This window comes from Solenopsis invicta, chromosome 1 (genome assembly GCF_016802725.1).
Source record: "Solenopsis invicta isolate M01_SB chromosome 1, UNIL_Sinv_3.0, whole genome shotgun sequence".
In the NCBI taxonomy this organism is placed as follows: domain Eukaryota; kingdom Metazoa; phylum Arthropoda; class Insecta; order Hymenoptera; family Formicidae; genus Solenopsis; species Solenopsis invicta.
The window spans coordinates 8,405,853-8,429,327 of record NC_052664.1 but is presented as its reverse complement, the minus strand read 5'-3'; the positions used below and the strand labels follow the sequence as shown (position 1 = coordinate 8,429,327).

The following is a 23,475-nucleotide window of genomic DNA, read 5'->3' as shown; positions in this document are numbered from 1 at the left end:
TCGCTGTGTATAAATAAAGCCGTGTATCGAGAAGAAATCACCTTATTTATTAGCCATCTTCCCTGCTTGTTCCGGTACGCTGATATTCTGCTCCCGCTCGAAAACCAGTGGTCGAAATGTCTTGGCTATGACAAAGGTACTCCGCCTCCGAGAAAAATTATCTCGAAGGCGCAGTACCTGATCTTCTGAGAGCGAGGACACCGAAATCCCAAGCCAAGTGTATTGGCGTAAAGACCAGGCTTTGCCTTCACCTCGAGCACCGAACATCCGCTCCTGTAGCAACTCCAAAAAACCGGGATTGCCAAGTTTGAAATCTCGTCGTGGTACTCGACGATTTGCCACGGCTCCCGCCTTCTTCTCTTGCAACGCACGTGGCTAAACCGACCCGCCTGTCGATTAGTCCGCAAAGCCACGCCGTGTATCTACCTTACACCGAGATCTCGAGACCGCGTCCGCGAAAACCTCGACACGACAGAGAGCCGCTGCAACACATAGCAACATCCTGCAAATATTTGACGACAAAGTAGACTCTTGCCAGTTATAATTTGCCTAGCATTGTTATCTATACGCCTTCTCACTCAAAATCGTTGCAATGGAAGCAGCGATCAAGAAGCAATTCCACGCACACAGTTTAATCGAATGGTTCTGGAAAAACACGCTTAAGGTCGGGAAGGATAAAATGACAAGTGCTTACTTGACGTTGCGTCTAGAACTACTGGAGACTGGTCAAATTCTTTGAAGGCCATCAGGCACTACTGGCTTACGACAAGGTGGACAAAACTACTTACATGACGCAGAACACGTTTGCTCAAACCAAGGACCAGTACATTTCATTAAAAACATGCATTACCTCTACGTTAAACAATGCAGCAAAATTGAAACCCTTTGCAAGCTTTGAAGCTTCCACAGTCTTCTGTCAAATGCAATTCTCTCGATCTTTCCACATTTGACAGGAACCAGCCAGGAAAGGGTTTCGAGATCTTTTTAAATCACTGGTCCACAATGCTGAGAGATTTGCGCCCACACAAAAACTACAATACCTCAAGTCATACCTAACCGGAGAGGCCGTAATTTCTAGCATGTCCACTGAAGGCTATGGATCAGCCTGGAATAAATGGTTACTTGATACAACAATAGTCAAGTTTTGCTATCAACTTATATGCAAGCTGTGTCAAACTGCATGCCTATTTCCAAGGCATCTGTAAAGGAGATTAACCGTGTGGTCAGCACAGTTAATCAGACGACTCGTTCTTTTCAGACGATGGGGCGTCTAGTACATCACTGGGACGACAGTTCGTTCACATCCTAGTGGACAAATTGGACACAACGACATGATTGTTGTAGGAATCAAAACGACAGGAAACACGAGTTTCTTTCGTTTATAGATCTGAAAAAATTCTTACTCATACACGTACGAGCTCTGGGCGCTGCTGCTCCAAACGAACCAAACGTTGCAATCGCTACAAAGAGTAAGGTAAACCGGCGCCTGCATGAGATATCATCACATGCCATCAGTGCCAGTGAAACGTTACAATGTCCACTGTGCAAGGAGAGTCACTCCGTACGCACCTGTAGCAAATTCAAAAATTTCTTTACTGAAAAGCGTCGTAAATTGGTGAAAAAATTAAAAGTGTGTGTTTAATTGTCTGGGATATGGACATCATTTCATGGTCTGTCCTTCGACAAATAGGTGTCGCTTCTATGGCGACAAACACCACATTATGCCCCACCTCGGTGCAACTGAATCTGCATCCGAACTCCAGTCATCTCTGGAAGCAGAACCGATTGCCACATCAACAGTCAACTTAAACGATTCTGGCAACACAAAGAAGATGGCCACCTTAGCGAGCAACATTAGTGGAGGCACACTGCTCGCTACTGCCGTATTTACCGTAATCAGTGAAAGAGGAAACTCGCTGACCGTATGCGTCCTCCTGGACTCCGCCTTCAAGGCGTCATTTGTTTCAGAACGCGTAGCACAAAAACTGCGACTACTAAGATAAAAGGTGAATGTTACTGTTACAAGTCTTCAAGATGTTTCGACGGAAAAAGTGAGATACTCACTCATTAGATCTAAGCAAACGCCCTCATCGAGAATTGCTCTGCCAAAAGTATTTGTGATGCCGACGCTGACTTCCTTTACTCCAAAACGACATGTCCCGGGAAAGGATTGGATCCATATTCACGGAATTCAGCTAACCGATTCCTACTACAACAAGCCGGCCGCTGTCGAGGTGGTTTTTGGAGTGGACATTTTCGGGATTCTGTACAACGGCGGTATTCGACGCTGTGCACCTGTGGAGCCCGTCGCCTTCTCAACCGTCTTTGGCTGGGTGCTCGTGGGCACGATAAACGGCTTTGACTCTACGCAATCGACTATAGATAATCATGCCACGACCCTGCAGTTAGATCTGAGCAAAAAGCTCACCAGATTTTGGCAGATAGAAGAGGTTTCGAGTGACAAAATACTGTCATCCGACGACGCTTATTGTAAGCAGATGTTCAAAAAGACTCATACATGCGACGGCAAGAGTTGTTACAGCGTGCGCCTCCCGCGCAATTAGGTTTGTCAACAAATTTCGGAGACTCACGATTTGGAGCTCTGCGTCTGCTAATGGTAACAGAATACCCGTTGACAAGAAACCCAAGCCTTCGTAATTTGTACACTGAGTTCATGTCTTAGTACGCCGCTTTGGAACCGTTGCAGCCTAGAACTAAAAAAGATGACAGTTCTTATTATTTACTGCACCACGCTGTGGTAAAAGCTATTGATTCGAGCGAGAAAATACGGGTTGTGTTCAACTCCTCATTCCGAACCAGTAGCGGACTGTCACTGAACGATATATTATTGCCGATGCCAAAGCTCTAATCAGAGGTGTGGCTCGTTATCACTCGATGGCATCTCTACCAATTCGTATTTACAACCGACATTATTAAAACGTTTCGTCCAATTTGTTCACCAATGTCTGCCTAACCACGACGACACGAACCTCCAACGGATCGTATGGCGGGCGGACCAGAGGTCGCGACAGGTTTCGGACTTCCGCCTCGTAACGGTCACATATGGCACCGCTCCGGCCCCTTATCTGGCCATCAGGACATTGCTACAACTGGCCGACGACGAGACCGAACAATTGCCACTGGGCAAGTGGCTCCATCGAACTGGGTGCTGCCGTTATACGTAATAATTCTTATGTTGATGACATTTTCACAGGTGCATTGGAGGATGCACAGAAGTATTGGAGGTCAGGTGCCAAATGGAGGTAATACTCAAGTCCGAGAGTTTCCAACTAAGTAAATGGGCAGGAGTCGCCCACGCCGCGCTCACTCCCGACGGTGATCAGGCAGAACGCTTAATCTCTGAAGCCAAAAGCGTGAGCGCACTGGGCGTTCTTTGGAATTCCGTTGACGACACGCTCAATTTGAGAGCTGTTTCAAAGCTGATTCCTGCCCTGAAACCTACCAAGAGAACTGTACTATCCTATGTGGCCAAACTGTTTGACCCGGCAGGCTGGGTAGCCCCGGTAATAATCGCTGCTAAAATTTTCATTCAGGACTTCTAGCTAGATAACCTGGACTGGGACCAAGCCATGCCGAGTGATCTACGCTAAAAATGGATACATTACTACGCAGCTTTACCAAGTTTCAACTGCCTCCAAATATTCCGGTGGACGGGTATTCAAGAAAGGTGGGAACTCCACATGTTTTCAAATGTACCTGAGCGAGCTTAAGCCGCGGCAATATATCTGCTCGTCTACTCATCGAACCGATCTCCGCGAGCAGCCCTACTGATGTCGAAGACAAAAATAGTTCCGACCAAGCCAATCTCGGTTCCCAAGCTCGAGCTTTGTGAAGCACTGTTTGCTGTAAAACTGTTATGCCGAACTGTCAGGGTCTGGGCCTGACTAAGAAGCACCTCTATGACTGGATGGACGCCAAGGTAGTGCTGGCCTGGCTGCGCGCTCACCCGTGGACAACGTTCATGGCAAACAGAGTCGCCGCGATACAGGAGGTGATCCCAGCGGACCGATATTACTACGTACCCATAGATGAGAACCCGGCGGACTTGGGCACTCGTGGAGTTGCGCCTTCCGAGCTCGCTGACCTGCGCATATGGTCGGGCCCTGCATGGTTAAAAGCGGAACGCGACCCTTAAAGGACGCAGACCTATAACTCTCAGGGAGTCAACGAGGAGTGTCGGGTTCAGATTAACGTGGCTCATATCGAACCAGAAGCAAACGAGTTATTGACGCGATTCTCTTTTTATTTAAAATTCATCCATATTTCTGCTTTGTGTTTTTGCGTTCTTAAATTCCGGCCGGGTGCCCAACGTCCTGGGACGATCTTCCTTACGGTGATCGAGCAGGAGCGATGTCGACGCCGTTGGGCTCAGATCTCACAGCGCGCCTCTATTCCAGAGGAGTTGCTGCGCTGTCCAACGGAACTCCGGTACTGCGACGCTCAAATTTACTGTCTCTTTGGTCATTCCTGAGGGATGACTATCTAATCCGCGTGGACAAACGGCTAGAGAAATCATCCCTCAACTATGAAGAGAGACATCCGGTCATCTTTGCAAAGAATAGTCTCCTTTTTTTTTTGATGCGTAACGCGGATCTCTGGAGTTTACATGGAGGTCCACAACTCATGCACAGCATCGTGGGCCACAAATATTGTATTTTATATGCCAACTCTTTAATTAAAAAGACTATACATATGTGCGTAATCTGCGCACGCTTCAAAGGGGCAACTGCACAGCAACAAATAGGCCAACTGCCTTTCGATAGAGTAAGAGCAGCGCGACCATTTCTGTCTGCCGGCGTGGATTACGCTGGGCCTATTATGATCCGCACTTCTAATTTGCTTGTTCATCTGTATGGCCATTAAAGCGGTGCATTTGGAGGCCGTGTCAGACCTCTCGAGTTCAGCATTCCTGCCTTTTGCCGCTTCATCGCGAAACGAGGACACTGCGTTCGCCTCAAGAGCGATAATAGAACAAACTTCCGGGGGTCCGACCGAGAACTACGAGAGCTTTTCACTGCGTCCGCTAAGTTTTTTAAAGATTGCTGAGCCTAATTAGCTTAAGACAATACCGAGCGGACTTTCATACCGCTCTCTGCTCCGCACTTCGGCGAGCTGTGGGAGTCAAATCCACCAAGTATTATCTATGACGGGTCCTTGGGGATCACCATCTAACGTTCGAAGAACTTACTACGCTCCTTTGCCAAATTGAGGCTTGCCTCAATTTCCGGCCACTTTATTCTTTAAGTAATAATCCCTTTGATCCTGTAGCCTTGACACCGGGGCACTTTAGAATCGGAGAATCTCCGACCAACATTCCTGAAGCCTCGTCTCTGTCCGATCACTATGGTACAATCACATGTAGCTACAAACTAATAAGTAACATGCGTGAATATTTTTGGTGCAGGTGGTCTCAGGAGTACCTCCAGCACCTCGGCAAATGGCGGCAATGCGTCTCAAACCTGAAGCCTGGAGCACTAGTGCTGATCAAAGACGAATTCCATTCACTAACAAAATGGGTCTTGGGACAAGTGGCGGAGGCGCACCTAGGGGAGGATAACTTGATGCGCGTCATAACGATCGACACCTCAACCTTCCGTCTGACCCGTCCAACAAGGAAGATCTGCCCATTTCCAATCGCTACTAGCGAGTCGAGATGATTCCTGATCCACACCGAGTCAGCACGGCGGGCAGCATCCGGCCCATTATCTGTCTGATTCATCATTTGGTCTAAGCGACGAGGCGAGCTGGATGTCCGAATATCAACGCGTTACTTTATACAAAGTGGTAAAGGATCACGGGCTCCTCACGTTCCGAACGAGTGGATCGAGTAGCTTGGTAGGGGGCGAAGAGTCCTTGCTTCCTAAACTCAACGCGCGTCACTACTTCGAGGTGCTTGAAGACGACAATATTTGTTGTATTCGATTCGCGCTGCGTATCTGTTACAAGCTAAAATAATTAACTATTTATTGTACACGACTCTACTTCAATAAAATCAAGTGAAGTATATGTGCTTATCGTGGCGTTGGTAAATCGATTCTGCCCTGCAGACCCTTCAAAACAATTAGCTTAATTTCTCCGCAACCTTATCCAGCTTCACACGTATCTGGCAGGTGAAGAGACAGAATAAATCAGTGGTTCACGCATTGTAGAAAACATCAGACCGCTTAATTATTAAATACCGAGATTCTTTTCTTTCTCCCGTTTGGACTCTTTCCACTGCAGTGGACCGGCGAGCTAGGCCGCGCGCAGAAAGTCGATATATCACATTATTTTTACAATTAAATATTTGCTTGTTGATAAAATCACAAGTTATGTATTTAAGAGGATGCTAAAGTAACGGAAGAACTTTCTCGACATCGGTACTGCAGATTATTTTTCGACCAGGCTGTCGTTCCTTGTCCAACGCATAGATCTATCTTTGTTCTTATTTCACCATCTGTGAAAAGACCTATTAACTACTGTTGGACACCATTACTGCTCTATTTATGACAGTTCAGCTTCGCTGAGCGAAATACGCATGCGGTAAAAGCACATTAGGATATCTTTTTTGTTAGACGTACAGTCGTAATTTCACACGGTCAGTGTTATTTGTGCGTGTTTTCTGAAGGGTGCTATATTCTTATTTTGTATGTACGAGCTACACAACTTCTGTATTAAAGTAAAAGGTATTAAAGTTAATCAGGTGACGGCTGAATAAATTTTTAATGATTTATTAACTTTTTGTTCGCGTTTTTTGTAAAATTTATCTAAGCACCTCTTCTTTTTGCGCATATTTCACTTCTTTCAAAAATTTTTGTGATTCTGTGACGTCAATTCAAAAATATTTAGATGCTGTAAATGTCGATAATTTGTGGTACTTTAGCATCTTTTTAAGACGATGCTGGACCGATCTCTATACGCGATTATTTTTGGACACTTTAATCTTTTAATTACTAATGCTTTATGTTTATATGCTAAGTAAAAGTCCACGGCAGTATCGTAATGTTTGAAAAGACAGTAAACAGTTTCACTTTCAATTTTATGGAATCAAAATTTTATGAAATCACGTCGCGACAACGTTAGCGTTAAGAACTTTTATGGTCAAAAAAATAATTATTAAATATAAATAGTTTTCTCATGATCTAATCAATGAAATTTTATTGTGATAATTTAAGCGCGATAAAATTTGCTTTTTCTAATTACTTTTACGTCAGGTCGAGACATATAGACTCTAAATATAACTTTAAAAAAGAAAGGATTGTAAGCAAAATAATAGATCTTAGTTATGTACAAACTACAGAGATAATCGCGTGTGAAATCGGTGATCTACCAAAAAAACAAGTTCTGTAATATTAATTTAAATCTTATTAAATAATTTGATAATCTAATCTAGATTTCTTTAGTGTCTCAAGCTCGAATAAGAGATTATAGAAATATGATCTTGAGACAAAATTTATATTCTTACATTTGATATAGATATCGAATAATATGATATATCGAATAATATGATCAACTTAATTACCTCGTTGCTATTATCAAGACCAATAATGTTGTTTTTTATTTAATTCATTCATGTATGTCTTATAATTAACAACAAATTTAATTTGTTAAAAATTTTGTTTTTTTACTCCAATTTACGAAGGGCACGCTATTCGCGAATAATAATTTTATAAAATTTGTAATAATGCAGTTGCGTGTGACGTAATAGTAATCAACTATTTAACTAGTTGGATTTTAGATTGTACTTTTACCTTGAATGTGTATACAATTGAATGTATTCCAATACAGAGATGCGCTCCGTTAACATAAACATACCGGTGCCACCAATGTCAATCTCGCGACGTTGCAACATTCCGATCATACCGTCCCATGATCCATTTTTGTTGTGTCCCCAGTTGTTTGCAATATTGAAACTTAGCCTATATATAAGATGAATAAACATGTATGAAAATTTAATACATCGATTTTCATGATTCATGTCTTTACTTTATAAAACGAATTATTCGATTCTGACAGTTGCAAATTATTTCATGTAATCTTTAAAAGTGTAGAAACATTATAGAAAATACTAAAACAATTGTAATGATATTTTCTCACATTCAAGTTTGATAATGTTGAATCGTAAGTTTTATTTTGGCTGATGAGACGCATTCCATATGATCATTAATCAATCAATTTTATTCGTATACTAATTGCAAACTGAACAAAAATATATTATAACTAGAGATGTGATATATTTTGCGATTTATTGCCAGCATCCTGATTTTTTTCTTGAATTACAATGCGATATACATGTATATACAAATGATTTTATAATCACAAAATGTCATGCAAGTTTAAATTGCAAATGCAGTTCTAAATCGCATTTGTAATAAAATACTTTAATTATATATCTAATAGTTACACAAAAATTTAGCAAAATAAAAATTATTTTTATTTTATATGATTTAAATGTCATGAATGCATATTTGATTCAAAATGCTTATTTTTAACCATAAACATGGTGTTTCTATCCAATGAAAAATGACTCATCAAAATGATATTGATTAAACAATCAAAAGCGTTAATAATACTATTTTGCACTTTTGCTTAATTGTCACGTCCGCATTTGCAATTTGCAAACTGTGTCTTATGTAAAATGGTCTTAAGGGTTCTGGTGAAAAAAATCTTGGCAGAAAAATTTGTTAAAATTCAAGTGAACGTTTTCTGAAATTGTTCTATATGTTTTGAAACAATTTATCAACTAAATTTCAGCACAATTTTAACGCAATTTAATCAATTTTTGAAAAAATTACATATTTTTACAAATATTTTTATTCGACTCAAACGTTATTATAATTAAAAATTGATGACAATGTTTAATAAATAAAATTTTCTACTATAAAAATAAATCTTATGTACTTTTGCCTTGAATCCCAATTTTAGGGACTCGTTTTCGAGAAATGCTTTCATAGGACAAAATATTTTCGTTTCAAAGCATACTCAAAACAAGATTAAAAAATCATATAATGCTGCTCCTTGTATTCTTCCAGATGAAAAAATTTAATCGAAAAATTAATTGAAACATTATTACATATTTTTTGAAATTATTTTATGTTGCGGAACACTATTCAATAAAATTTCAGCAAAAGTTATAAAATAACACCAAATTTGGCCCATTTCTTGGACTTCGAATTTCAAACTTTTTTTTATGCCAAATACTATTATATAATGGAACATTAATCCTAGAGAAATTTTAAGATGAGCATAAGCTATAAATATAGCATAATAAAGTGACAGAGAGAGAGAGAGAGAGAGAGAGAGAGAAAGTTTAAATAGGAATGTGTGGTCCGTGTACTGTTGTCAGTCATTTGAGTGCAGCAGGCGCTTTACGAAAACACCCGCGTGTAGCAATGAGTCGCGCCGCCCCCTGTCTACCACTTGTATCCGATCCGTCATACGCTAACTAATTCTTCTTATAATTTGAAAACTAAGCTCCGGACAAATTTTTGCTAAAGGAAAAATTGTCTCAGAATTTGATTACGAATATGCAAGTAACGGGACTAATATGTTATTTTGAACGGCCCTGTACATATATATTTTTTAGATAGATTTTTAGATAGATACAAAACAAATTTTTTCTAACGCCATAGTGAAGTAAAAATAATCATTTTTGACATTTTTCTAAGAAATCTGATGTGATAGAGCAATTTGCTTACCAAATTTGTGTTCAGCGCGCAAAAATACATAGGAAATAGTAACTTTTATTCGAACAACAAAAAAGAAGTCTAAAAACGGCGCTCTGTGTTGTAAGAAACCATCACTTTCAACCCTTTATATCTCCGGAACCGCGCTTATGCTCATCTTAAAATTTCTGTGAGATTAATGTTCCATTATATAGTATTTGGCATAAAAAAGAGTTTGAAATTCGAGATCCAAGAAATGGGTCAAAAAACAGGTCTTTTTGATGTTACTCTTTCAATAAAATTTCAACATAATTTGATAACAGCTTTCTTCAAATTATTGTTCTATTTTATTTTTATCAATTTTTAATTCTTTAGATGTTACTGAAGTGGTTTTTATTCTGTCTTGAATCGTTTGTAACCAATCTGTTTCATTGTCTAGTTATTCATTAGGTTGAAATATATTTTCCAGGTGCCTAGCAAATCTTTTTGCTTTTTGTTGATTATTTCTTGTGCACTATCTGTCTTCTTGCATAATTGGAGAGGATTGGATTATTGGTATTTTCAAGTTTTTCATGGCTTTCTAGGGTGAATAATCTGTATTGCTGTTACTAGTCATCTCTCTTAACCCTTAGTTACTTGCGTCTAAAAAAGTTACATAAAAATACAATGCGCGCTGGGATTCGTGACACCTCGCGCGAGCAACCAAAGATTAAGTAAGCATTGATAGATTTGTTTTTAATTTTTTAAATCTCTCTTTTTAGTTGCTGAGTAGCGTTGTTTAGTCTAGTTTTATTTTGCAAAGTTCTTGATTGCTACCATATTCTTTTTAATTTTTTTTTTCATTAATAAATTTTTGTAATTTTTTTGAATAGTTATTTCCTATAGTTTTCTTTTATATTTTGAGAGTATTTTCTCATGCAGCTTGTATGTTTTCAATTAATATTTTTAGCTGTTTTTCCAGCTTTCCCTTGTTACACAGTGTCACTGAGAGGTTAATTTTTTCCTCTGTCTCTAAGTTAATTCTAAAGTTCTCCTAATCTGTAAATTTATTAACCAGTGTAGGATTGGCTTTTTTTGATAATACTTTTAATGACTGTTAAGGTTATCGGCGAATGATCCAAATTCATATCCCAACTTCTTCTTTTACTAGAATGAAGTTTGTATCTATATTTTTAACAAAGAAATACATTCATAAAGAAATCAATAAGGTCTGGAATTTTGTTTGGATTTATTAACCAGTGCGTAAGCTTTCCTAAGGATAATGATGCGCAGTTATTCTCTTTTTTTGCTTCTAGTAGCTCCTTTCCTTTGGTTGTGGTCAGCCTCGATCCCCAGTACGTATTCTTTGTATTGAAGTCACCACCGATGATAAACCTATGCTCTAGATGTCCAAGTAAATCTGAATATTGTTCTCTTTTAATAAAGTATTTCGGTGGATAATAAACCGAACATATATTGAGTAGTTGATTTTTAGTTTTAACACAAATGCTAGTCACTTGTATTATATGATAAGTTTTATATTCTAATTCTTCATGATAATTTATATTAGGAGTATAAATAAGTTTCCGCCGTTTTACAAAAAATGGCGCCACTAATATGTTATGATTGAAATTGTCTGTTGTAAAATGTTATATCGTAAGGTTGGACATCTGGCAACAACATAACCTTAAAATATTAGCGATTTTGTATCAGCATCATACGAGGTGTGTTCAAAAAGTATCGCGAATTTTGAATTTTCGCGGGTTACGTATATTCGAATTTCGATCTTTTTGTGGCGTTATGTTGGTACTCATGTCTCTCACTTATGCCGACAAGCTCGGCCATTTTGAATGTTCACTTAATTGTTGACAGCTGCTTTGCTTGCACGTGTTTTGGATCGTCTTCGATTTTTACCTATTCAAAAAAATGGATCAAAGAACCTGTATCAAATTTTGTGTGAAAAACGAAATTAAGTGAGCGGATGCATTCCGAATGTTGACTGTGGCATACGGAGAAGCTACCTTGGACCGAAGCAACGTTTATCGGTGGTACAAAATGTTCTCAGAAGGCCGAGAAGATGTGAACGACGAAGAGCGTGCCGGACGCCCGAGCACTTCAACAACAGACGAAAAAATTAATGAAGTGGAGAAAATGGTATTGGCCAATCGTCGAATCACCGTTAGAGAAGTTGCTGAGGACCTAAACATATCGATTGGCTCGTGCCATTCGATTTTTATCAATGATTTGGGCATGAGACGGGTCGCCGCGAAATTCGTACCAAAATTGCTCAATTGCGACCAAAAACAGCATCGCATGAACATTGCTAATGAGATGTTGGACTCTGTCCGCGACGACCCAAATTTGCTCCAGAGGGTCATAACTGGTGACGAATCGTGGGTTTATGGTTATGACGTGGAAACCAAAGCTCAATCATCTCAATGGAAGCTGCCGCACGAACCAAGACCGAAAAAAGCGCGCCAAGTTCGGTCGAATGTGAAAGTTTTGCTGACAGTTTTCTTCGATTGCAGGGGCGTGGTGCATCATGAGTTCTTGCCACAGGGTAGAACGGTCAATAAGGAATATTACCTGCAAGTTATGCGCAATTTGCGCGAAGCAATCCGCCAGAAACGCCTGGATTTGTGGAAGAACAAAAATTGGCTTTTGCACCACGATAACGCCCCTGCTCACACATCGTTGCTTGTGCGCGACTTTTTGGCCAAAAACAACACACTAATGATGCCGCAGCCACCGTATTCCCCAGATCTGGCCCCCTGTGACTTTTTCTTGTTCCCTAAACTGAAGAGGCCCATGAAAGGACGACGTTACGCTACGCTTGACGAGATAAAGACGGCATCGAAGGAGGAGCTGAACAAGATAAAAAAAAATGATTTTTTGAAGTGCTTCGAAGATTGGAAAAACCGTCGGCACAAGTGTATAATATCTCATGGGGATTACTTTGAAGGGGACAAAATAGATATTCATGAATAAATAAATAATTTTTGAAAAAACACAAAATTCGCGATACTTTTTGAACACACCTCGTATTTTCTTCTCTGTCTGTTTAATGTTACGTGAGACGCGAGTTGAATTGCCGGAATTCACTCCGAATAGAGCACAAGCGAGAACTGTGTGAGCAATTAATTTTATGAGCGCTCGGACTAGATACAGTTCTGAGCGCGCGATTACGAGAGCGAGTCCGACACGAAAGCGCGAGCGACAACGGTAACGTAACTTTTATATAATGAGAAAAATGGGAGGCGGGAGATGAAAAGAATGCGAACAGAGTGATCACTCAATGTAATTAAAGGTTCAAAGTTACTCGTCTTTAATCACTTAATTGTTTACAATGTCTCTGTATCGTTTAATAAGAGCGTCCGCGCAATTTTATTCAATAAGCGCGTATCGACAACTAACGCATACACGCGCGCCTTATAACTCTAGACAGTTCCCAATTTTGTATCGCTTGGTTACGGGTACGATGGGATTTACTCGCGTCGCTACTCGAATCTGAATCTGCGGATCTCTCGCAGAGAGAGCAAACCTCCCTGCTCTGGTTTAAGCGAAGGAAAGCCGGGAGAAGCGAATTTGGCGGGAAAATGTCTCATTGGCTTGGATGGACTAATTACTGTATCGTCATCGACAATTTAAAACGGCAACCGGACCAGATCGGTAAACTCACTATTTGCCTTGTCCGACCTTTCTTTGCGTGTACGGACGACCACGACAAAAACTTATTTGCTTCGCATACAAAATATTATTATCGTTATCGTCGACGTTTCTCGTATTCTTACTTTCGAATAACCAACGAGACAGAATATTCTCGACCGGATACGACGCGTAAAACGGATGTTCTTATGAATACAATGATATAATGATTTGCACGAATTTCATAATTTTGAATTTGATACTCTTTGAAATTAAAAAAAATAAGAAAAAACAAAGTACAGTAACTTTTAATTAATCTGACTTGACTATACATAATTATTTTGACTTGAAACATCGTATAATTATTTGAACTCGAAACATATTTGTCTAATATATTTCCCTCTCTGTCTTGAAGATCGACTATATTACTACCCAGCCTACAAAAGTCGGCTCGTGTCGCGACTCTTATTAGAGGGTCTCTAATTGTGCTTATCTGTACAGTCGTTTTCATTATAGTTGCGACACTTTTTCTTTGATGGTTTTTGGAATGTAGCCTTGCTCATCGAGTGGCGAACGTAATTGGCTGGATCCACAAGTAAGAACCAATCATGTCCTCAGCTCTCGTTATAGTTGCGCGTTCAGAAACGCATCTAAGAAAAAGTGTCGCAACTATAATGAACACGACTGTACATGTGCTTTTCCCTTTTTGGTTCTTCTTCTTATCTTATTGTATTCTGCAACAGTTGTTTGCAATATAATAGCAAATTCACTGTATTTGGCTATCAGAGGTTATTATGGACAAGATGCAGATAGAGATGGATAAGACCTTTTCTATCCGCATGTTATATTTGCAGATAGAACAAACAGCTTGCAGTTAGAAACGAATAGAAATCCTGTCCGTTGCTATCCGTTTTTGTCTGTAATTTTTACCAGGGTTATTCTTTGTATTTTCTTAGCTATTTAATAGCTTCAGTAGTTAGCAGAATAATTTTTACCACAATGTACACACTTCAGTTCAGCATTCTTTGACATTTTGCAATGGGCGATTAACCTACCAACACACTTAACGTATCTAGGATTCTTAATACAATAGTGCTGAGTGTGTTCGTAAGCATCTGGCATCTTTTGCATTGAGGTACCAGCTTGAATTTTTTAAGACGTTGCATTTCATTATAATGGGAACCTTATAGTTCCCATTATAATCTTAATTACAAATTTTGTTAACATCTTTATCATGTCTATAAGTTACCATAAACATATTTAATGGCACTTTAGTTTTCCATTTTAGTCTATTGACTGCATTTATCATTTTGTATCTCCTGCCAAGTAGATTCTTGACTATGTACGTCCTCAGGCTTATTTGTGTGATGCAGTAACTATGATTTTAATTGATTTCTTCTACTTATTTACATAAGAGTACCATTAAATATTTTATTCGTTTAGAGTTTTAATTAGTGCTCTGTATTGTTCATCACTCGATAAGAAATTGAGAGATATTTGACCGTTACTGAAACAACACAGCTTAGACACGAGTGCCTTCTACGGTCGCAGCAAGATCTTTGTGCTTGTATTATTTGTGTGATTTTATATACTTTCCTCAAATTCAATAAACTGCACGCCAAATTATTTTTTCAATCATACCACAACCCTACATTGAACAAAATTAAGAAATATCACGTATTATTAAAATTAAAATTAATATTAACTCTTTCCCTCCTTGAAAAACTGTAAAGAATTTATTGCAAAAAATGCGTAGAAGGCATTCTTGTCTAAGGTGTGTTGTTTCAGTAACGGTCAAATATCTCAAATATCTACTTTAAAATCACGCTGCCTTGGAAAGCGTTATAACTCATAGTCGATTATTGCGAGAAATATCAGCCTCAATGGTCGAGTTGGCTAATAAGGGAAGAACCAAGTAATTCACCCTGGGATTTCGATCTCAATTTTTTTAATTATTCTGGAGACGGAGAAAAGTTTACGTCTTCCGGCGTTTGATCGAATAGGCCTTAGTTTCGGAGAAATAAATTTGTGAAAATTGGCCATATTCGAAGGGCCATATTCGTGGCGCGCCATGTGAGTCTTCCCGGTAATTGTTCTTCCAAACAGTGCAATTAGCTTCGTGAGTTAGGTGCTTGCTTCATAATCGTGAAATCCGGGTTTGCTCCCGAAGGTAAGCAATAATTTTTTTTTAGAAATGGTTTTATTTATATTTATTTATTTTGATGATATTGTTATAGTATGCAAATTTTTAAAACAGAAAATTTAATTTAATATCACATTTTAAACATTAATTTAAATTTAATTTGAAGGAAATTTTAATTTAAATAATAACATTTGAAATAATAAATAAGTAATAATAATAATAATATATAAGTTATTTGTAAAGGCAAAATAAATGTATGTGTGATACTCCTTCATTTATTCATTGCTCAAACTGTAGAAAATTTATATGCTTTAAATGTTTTTATGATGTTTATCATCCAAGTAATTGTTCCGCATCGAAATAAGTTAATTTTATAATAAATCCGCAATACTTAAATAACGAAATTTTGTAATAAAATTATTTACATTCACATTCAGATGTTTGTTTATTTTTCTTCTACAATTAATTATTTTAAAAATTATAAATTTAAAATAATGTTGATATTTTTTCCAATTAAATTTTAAATTTAAGGGGGCATATACACTCAGGAAAGTAAAAAAAATTTGATTTTTTGATTATTACATATTTATAATGTTTAATATTTCGAGAATGACTGGTGAAAATTTCAAATCAAAAATCGGAAAAATAATGAAGTTTTTCCCTGATAACACAGTGGCGCGCCGCACCACGCCGCGCGCCATGCGCTGCTGAGATATCATGGTTGGACCACGGCCCGTCCCTTCGGTTTCGTGTCTAATACTTCAGTAAAGACGCATTATTGGAATGCTGTGTTGGTGGCTATACTCAAAAAAGTAATAAAAATTTTAACAATATAATTTGGAAAATAGCCTCAAAGACAATGCACAGCGGTGCTATTACAGTAAAAATTGCTGCAGACATAGCTGCTTGCATATTCAACGATAGTATAACTTCAATATTACAAATAATGAGCATTATGGGCATTTCTCTCGGACCAAATGCACACCAATATGCTGCGCGCGAAGATGATCGCCGCATAGCACAAGCCGAAGTATGCACGCAGGAACAGACGAAAGAAGCGTGAATAGGACGCCGACAACAAAATTTACACGATATGTGCATCTACTGTAAAGGACTTGTATTATGGCCCTGGAATTGGCAACTCTGTGTAAGTTAAAAAAATTTCATGTTTTATTAAAAACGTATGTTGAATATTCAAACGCGTTTTTCTCGAAACGACATTTTGCTACTAGACAAACTGGTACCAGAAATATCTCGACAACCACTAAACCGATTTGTTTGAAATTTATACTGGCTATTCTACACATGATTATCTATCACGTATTGGAGGGGGGTTTTTTTTAGACCTCATAGTTTTTTGGGAGGAGCGAGAAAACCCCACAAATTTTATCTTAAAAATCGCAACTTTAAGTTTAAACGCCCACCATTTTGTCAAAAATTGATATTTTTGAAATCGGCTCCGATACGTCAAAGATATTATTATATATTTTAAGATTCCATAAACATTCTTTTTAGTTGATTTTTGGCGAAGGTACACTTGGTACCGTTTTGGGCGATTTTTTCAGGGCTACCTCTTCACGACTCCATATTTCTATTTGCGCAATTTCTTCATAAAAACAATAAAGTTTCTTCAAAATGTATCTTTTTAACTAAAAAAAACCCCAATTCGATAACTCCAACAGCTTCGTCACTGTCTAAATCAGTGAGTTTCTAATTCACGCCAAATTTCACTGATTCAATCAGTTTCAAAAAAAGTCTAGAAAATTGCCATTTTTTGGCCTCCTGAATGTATATGCCCCCTTAACACAAAAAAAATTTACGAAAGTTACGTATGAGGTTTTATAAATGTGTCAACATAGTAAAATAAAGAATATATATATTGACGGAATACTTGCAATAGCCTATAATTCTCTATCACATCAAGTTTACAAGATATTTTAACGTAAACAGGATTTTTTTCGAAAACCTAACATGATGAAACAATTTAGATTAAACAAACTATCAATTTGATTTTAACATGGTAAAAAACTTCAGGATTACATGTTTCTGAATCAAAAACAAAATTTTTTATAGGCCTGTGTAATTAATAAACTCGATTTTATTGTCATCAAATTTATTTTATAAACATTTTATTGATATTCTCATATTTTATCGTGAGGAAAAAAGACTCACGTTGCATTCATCCGGCTAACTAAATGGACCAACCAAATATAATTAGCCTTTGTAATTGGATCTATGGTATTATACTCAAAATCAGTCAAATGATTGATCGTATCAGGATTTGTTATCTGCAAAGATAAAAAAATGTATAACATAATTAAAAGTGAATGTTAATAAACAATTATAACAGGATATTAATACTCAACAATACAATATGTGATTTTATATACAATGTTATGTATGTTATTATACATGTACAGTAGCATTCAAAAATATTGTATAGATTTGAAAGTTCTGGTTTTCAAATAAAAAAATTTCAAATATGGAAAATTCATTAAGTATGCTAAAAATCATATGGTTTAATAAACTTTTATAATAAAATAAACTGTATACAGAGTGATTCAAAATAACATATTGGCCTCAAAACTTGCATATTCGTAATTGAAATCTGAGACGATTTTTCCTTTGACAAAAATTTGTCCGGAGTTTAATTTTCAAATTATAACAAGAATTAATTAGCGTATGGCGGGTCGGATACAAGTGGTAGACAGGTGCGGCCCGTTACACGCGGGTGTTTCCGTGAGGCGCTTGCTGCGCTCAAATGACTGATAACAATACACGAACAACACATTTCTATTTAAACTTTCTCTGTCTCTCTCTCTCTCTCTCTGTCACTTTATTATGCTATATTTAACTTGTCAAATATCGATCTCTTTCATCCGGCCGTCAAATATCGAGATGATCGTGAAATCTTCAAGTTTACATTATTATAATGAATGTACGCCCGCGCATAATAAAATTTAATGCAAATGGGATTACTTAATATCATTTGCAAGTTAAAAATAGCACATTTAAAACACACAAGAAAGGAAAGAAGAAGAGAGAATGAGAGAGAGAGGGGAGTAAGGGGAGGGGGGTGGCGTTCAAACAAGTTTGAGCATGTTTACTCACGCAACATTTTACACGGCGATCATCTTATTGTTTCCACGATGCGACAGTTCAATTAAAATTTGTCCTCTATCCGGGTCTATCCCTTGAAGTTGTTTCACATTTCACCATATTTGCACTATTTAATCATTTGATCGATAAATGCGGAAAGACGCGACAAACCGATCAATCGATTTTATTAATTACTATTAAGGACGTTCACCGGCTAATCGATTTCTATACAAAATGCTTCAAATTTAAACTGTATGCTATTAATATCATTATCGATACATCCCCTAAATTCCAGGAAACATAGCGGAACCGAATTCGAGTTATTAATTTTCAAAGTTGCAGCTTTTAACATGTAAGGTATAGCCCAAGCGTGCGCTGAAGTGACATTTTAATTCATAGCGACTGTGATATCTATACGATTTTTCTGAAAAAGTAGGATATGATGCAGGGCGATGCTATAAACAACATTAAAAAAAACGGGTATTCGTAGCGGTGCCGTTGTTGAGTTATCGAAGTTCGAAGTGGTGTATCCGACAGCACTTCGAAGCGAGTCGCCGCATGAAAGAAGAGCCACCGCTAAGACGCGACAACGCCGCGCGCGTACATAGTAACTCACTGTCTAATCTTTTTTTTTTTCACGAATCTGCCATTCGATCTGCGATATTGATGAGACATTGTACGCGTTGGTCGTCCTTTAACCTCACTAACACATGCCTGACGCTTGACGTTACGCAGCTCCTGTCCGTGTCACTCTCTCTTTCACTCCTATCCGCAACGTTGCCGGGTCTAAGCTTTTCTCAACGCAAGGCAGTGTGCGTGTATACATACAAGACATCGAACTCCGTTTGCTTGTTTCCGTGAGTACACTCAACAAAAAATGTATTTGCATGGGAAGCGGAGTGGGGGAAGAGATGCGCTATGCACCGAGAAGTGAGCGTGCAGTAAACTTTTGGCTACGATTACAGCCGGTAAACGTCCTTAATCACTACTGATCACTACAATCATTCATTCGTTAAAATTACTCGAAGAAATACGTATTTACGTTACGATCACACAACACGTGTTCACTCGACGATATCAAACAGTTGACTGGATGTTATTGGTTACGTTGGTATAACAGTGTTGAATAATTAGTTAAAACCATAAGTCAAAACGCGGCAATTTAAAATAAAATTATTGATTAATATGATTTACATTAATAAAATTTATTAGAAAAATGTTGCAAATGCATGTTTATCATTATTTGTTAAAAATTGTATAATCTATAAATGACTTTATCAAAATAATTATTATTTATTCAAAATATTTAAAAATTGATTTTATCAAAATCAAATTTTTTCTAAGTATTTTATTTATTTTTTATTTTTTATTATTTGCAAAAACCATAAAAATATTCTTTCTTATGTGTTTTAAATGTGCTACTTCTAACTTGCAAATAATATTTAAGTAATCCTATTGTAAGATATAATATTGTATAGAGCATGATATTGTAAGATAGCGGAGCCTAGGCAAGCATAGCCAGATGGCACTAGGCAGCAGATGCGCTCCCAAGGCGATTGATGAAATGTAAGTTTGGGCTAGGCCCAAGGAGGGGAAACCGCGGGCAAAGGCGATGATATCAGAGCAGCGTGCGAGGATTCGAGTCCTAGCGAGCAAACCGAATAGCGATCCGAGCGAAAATAGTCTAACGCCGACCCGAATTACCGCATAAGTGTTAGTGAAAAACTGTACAAAGGTGACTCTAAATATCTAATATATCTAAACTTTACTTTCAAACAAAGACCTCTCGAACTGAATTCTTTATTCATCCTGACATCCTACTATTTACACTAATTTTCTACACCATTTGCATTAAATTTTATTATTCGTGCGTACATTTATTATAATAATGTAAATTTGAAGATTTCACGGTCATCTCGATATTTAACAAGTTAAATATAGTATTTTTAAAATGACAAAGAAAGAGAGAAAGAGAGAGAGAGAGAGAAAGAGAGAGAAAATTTAAATATGTTGTTCGTGTATTGTTGTCAGTCATTTGAGCGCAGCAGTCGCCTCACGTCAACACGTCAACACGTCAGACAATTATAGATTTAATTTTCTCTAATAATAATAAAATAGTAGAAGTAATTCATGAACCTAAGATTACGGACCATGCGTGGCTGAAAGTTGAGTTGAGTGTGAGTAAAATTGAAAGTAAATATACGAAATTTAGCGCTAAAAATTACAAAAAGTTCGATGAAGATAAATTTGTTATATTAGTAAAAAACAAATTACAAGAAAGTCAGGGATGGCAATGTGAATATATGAGTGTGAGTGAAACAAAATTTGTTAACAGTATAGTAAATGTGTTAGATGTAATGACACCAAAGAAAAAATTTAGAATTCCGAAAGTATGGGAAGGGAAAAAATGGTTCTCAGATGAGATAAGAAAGGCAAATAGGAGGAATAAGGCATATAGGAAAGCATTGTATGACAATACCGAACAAAATTGGTATAAAATTAAAAAAAATAGAGTAATAAAATTAATCAGGAAAAATAATAAAGAATATTATTAAAGTATGATAGATCTTAATAAAGAAAATCATACGACTATGTTGAAAACCTTTAAAGAAGTAATTAGGGGCAAGCCAGTAGATATAAAGGAAGTAGGAAATATAAATTTTGAGATCTTAGGTGATACCAAAGAATGCAATATAGCTGGTAAATTTAATTTATATTATAAACAAAGTATTAATAGTATAGTAAACTCTATAAAGGTATGTAATTGAATATTAGATGAATTGAAATAAGAAAACTATTTATACTATTGAAAACAAAGAAATTGTGGAAAGTTTTGAGGTTGTTACACTAGAGTAGCTAAAAAAAATCGTTATGGGATTGTAACGCTGGTACTTTCTCGGTGTCGGTTACGGGATTTTAGGTTCAGGATCGGATGCTCGGATGTGCTCGCCGGATGTCCGGGTTCGTGTCGAAATGATAATGCCGTATTTTGGTAGTAAAAATGAAAGAGGTCAAATATATTTAGCGATACTTTAGTACAAAATGAAATTATACAGTTCCGATATCGTTATCGGATAATACTGAGCTCCTTGTACAACATTACGGCCCTCAATTGCGCGGTCGTCGGCCCGCGGGAAATCAAGAGAACGATCACGTGGTATTCGAATAGTGTCGCGGCACTTAACTGCGCGGTCGTCGGCCCGCGTGAATTTAAGAGAACAGTCGCAACGTATTTGCGCGGTACTTAATATCTAAACGGAAAGGACTTTAACAATTCGGAAACGGACGGATAGTGACTAGGCGCTTTGCGCGCGGAAGTAGCAAGCGGGGTTGCTCGGTTTAACAACATAGATCTATATACATAGTTCGCGGCGGAACGTGCGATGTCGGAACGGACTCGCGGTTATCGCAATGTAACGACTCGGATGAGTCGTGTGATCTACGGACGGCTTCGGTTTACGCTCTATGCGTACGGTATCCGTTTGTTAGAGTGGCCGCGCGGCGGTCCACTCTAATGCCGTGCTCGGGGCCCGATTGGCCCGTGCGGGTGACCGGTTACGGTCTCGGTACTCGACGCCCTCGCGCTGTGCGCGGGCTGTCGACGGGGTCGGCCGGTTCGGCCTCATCTCGCGGGGTTAGCCCGGGAGGTACGGTGGCGGACACTGGAACGGTGTCGGCGCGGACGGTCCCCGAGAATTCCCGGGGACACTCGGAACGGTCTGGTCGGGGTGGCCGGACGACGAGAATGCCCGTCGTCCGGCTGTACGGAAACGGAATTGCCGTGCGGGGAGAATACCCGCCGTACGGCGCAACGGATTCGGATCGGATTTAGCCGGACGTACGGGAATGCCCGTCGCCCGGCCGGACGGTCCGGATTGGCCGCGTGACAAGAATGCCCGTCACACGGCTGATCGGATTGGATGGCCTGCGCGACGAGAATGCCCGTCGCGCGGCTGAGCGGATCGGATTGGCCGAGCATACCCGGCCTCGGGGACGACGGTTTTACCCGTCGCGGGAAGGTTGGAACGAGAATGCCCGTTCCCGAGGAGGTGCTCGAGAATCCCCGAGCTAGGAGGCGCCGAGTATGCCCAGCGCTGGAAAGGATCCGATGAGATTGGATGTTCGGACGGATCTCTCCTCGGCTGCTCGCTGCCGGCTTATATAGCAGTCCGCGCGGTCGTATGTACTAGTCAGCGCGCGTGGTGGGGCCGGTCGGAGTAGGGACGCTTGCCGAGCGCGGCGCGCGGCACGCATGGTAGCGCGTGATCGCGGCATGCTTAGCTAAACGCGCGCGCGTGTTTGATCTTACGCGTTGCGTTCGGCGGCGGAAAGGCGTAACGTTACAGGATTACCGAAAAAGAAAGGTACGGCAGAAGGGATAACTAGTAATGTATTGAAAATAGTTTTTCCTGTAATAAAAGAAGAATTTGCGATTTTAATAAATAATTCTTTAAGAGAAGGTCACTGACGAAACGTTGAAAAACCTCTACTTTAATACCGATCCCAAAGATAGATAAAGCCAAAAAAGCGAGCGAATATAAGCCTATTAATATGTTACCAGTATATGAGAAAGTGCTAGAATTAGTAGTAAAAGGACAACTTGAAACATACTTAGAAGCAAACGGTATTATAACAGAGCAGGCGGGATTTAAAAAATATTATTCGTATAAAACAGCGATTCAATCTGTCATAGACGAATGAAAATTAATAGTGAGCGAAGGAAAAATGGTAGGAGTAATCTTCCTGGATCTTAAAAGAGCGTTTAAAACAATAGAGAGAGAAAGATTGTTAGAAAAAATGTATCAATACGGAATTAGAGGAATAACTTTAGAGTGGTTCAAATTATATTTAAATAATAGGAAACAACAGGTACGATTCAATTAGATATGGTCTAAATTATTGTCTACAGAATACGGAGTGCCACAAGGTTTAGTACTAGGATCT

The 23,475-nt window shown here is 38.6% G+C and overlaps 1 protein-coding gene across 2 annotated transcripts in view; it reads right to left on the bottom strand.

The window, feature by feature from the left end:
- LOC105202144 (glutamate receptor U1) overlaps positions 1 to 23,475 on the bottom strand; it is an 82,585-nt gene that overhangs the window by 38,139 nt on the left and 20,971 nt on the right. For both annotated transcript variants that reach the window (XM_039448106.1, XM_039448110.1), the window contains 2 exons: positions 17,605 to 17,720; positions 7,752 to 7,919 (listed from right to left, as the gene is read on the bottom strand). In XM_039448106.1, the coding sequence (XP_039304040.1) occupies positions 7,752 to 7,919; positions 17,605 to 17,720 (284 nt within the window). The remainder of the gene's footprint in view (positions 1 to 7,751; positions 7,920 to 17,604; positions 17,721 to 23,475) is intronic.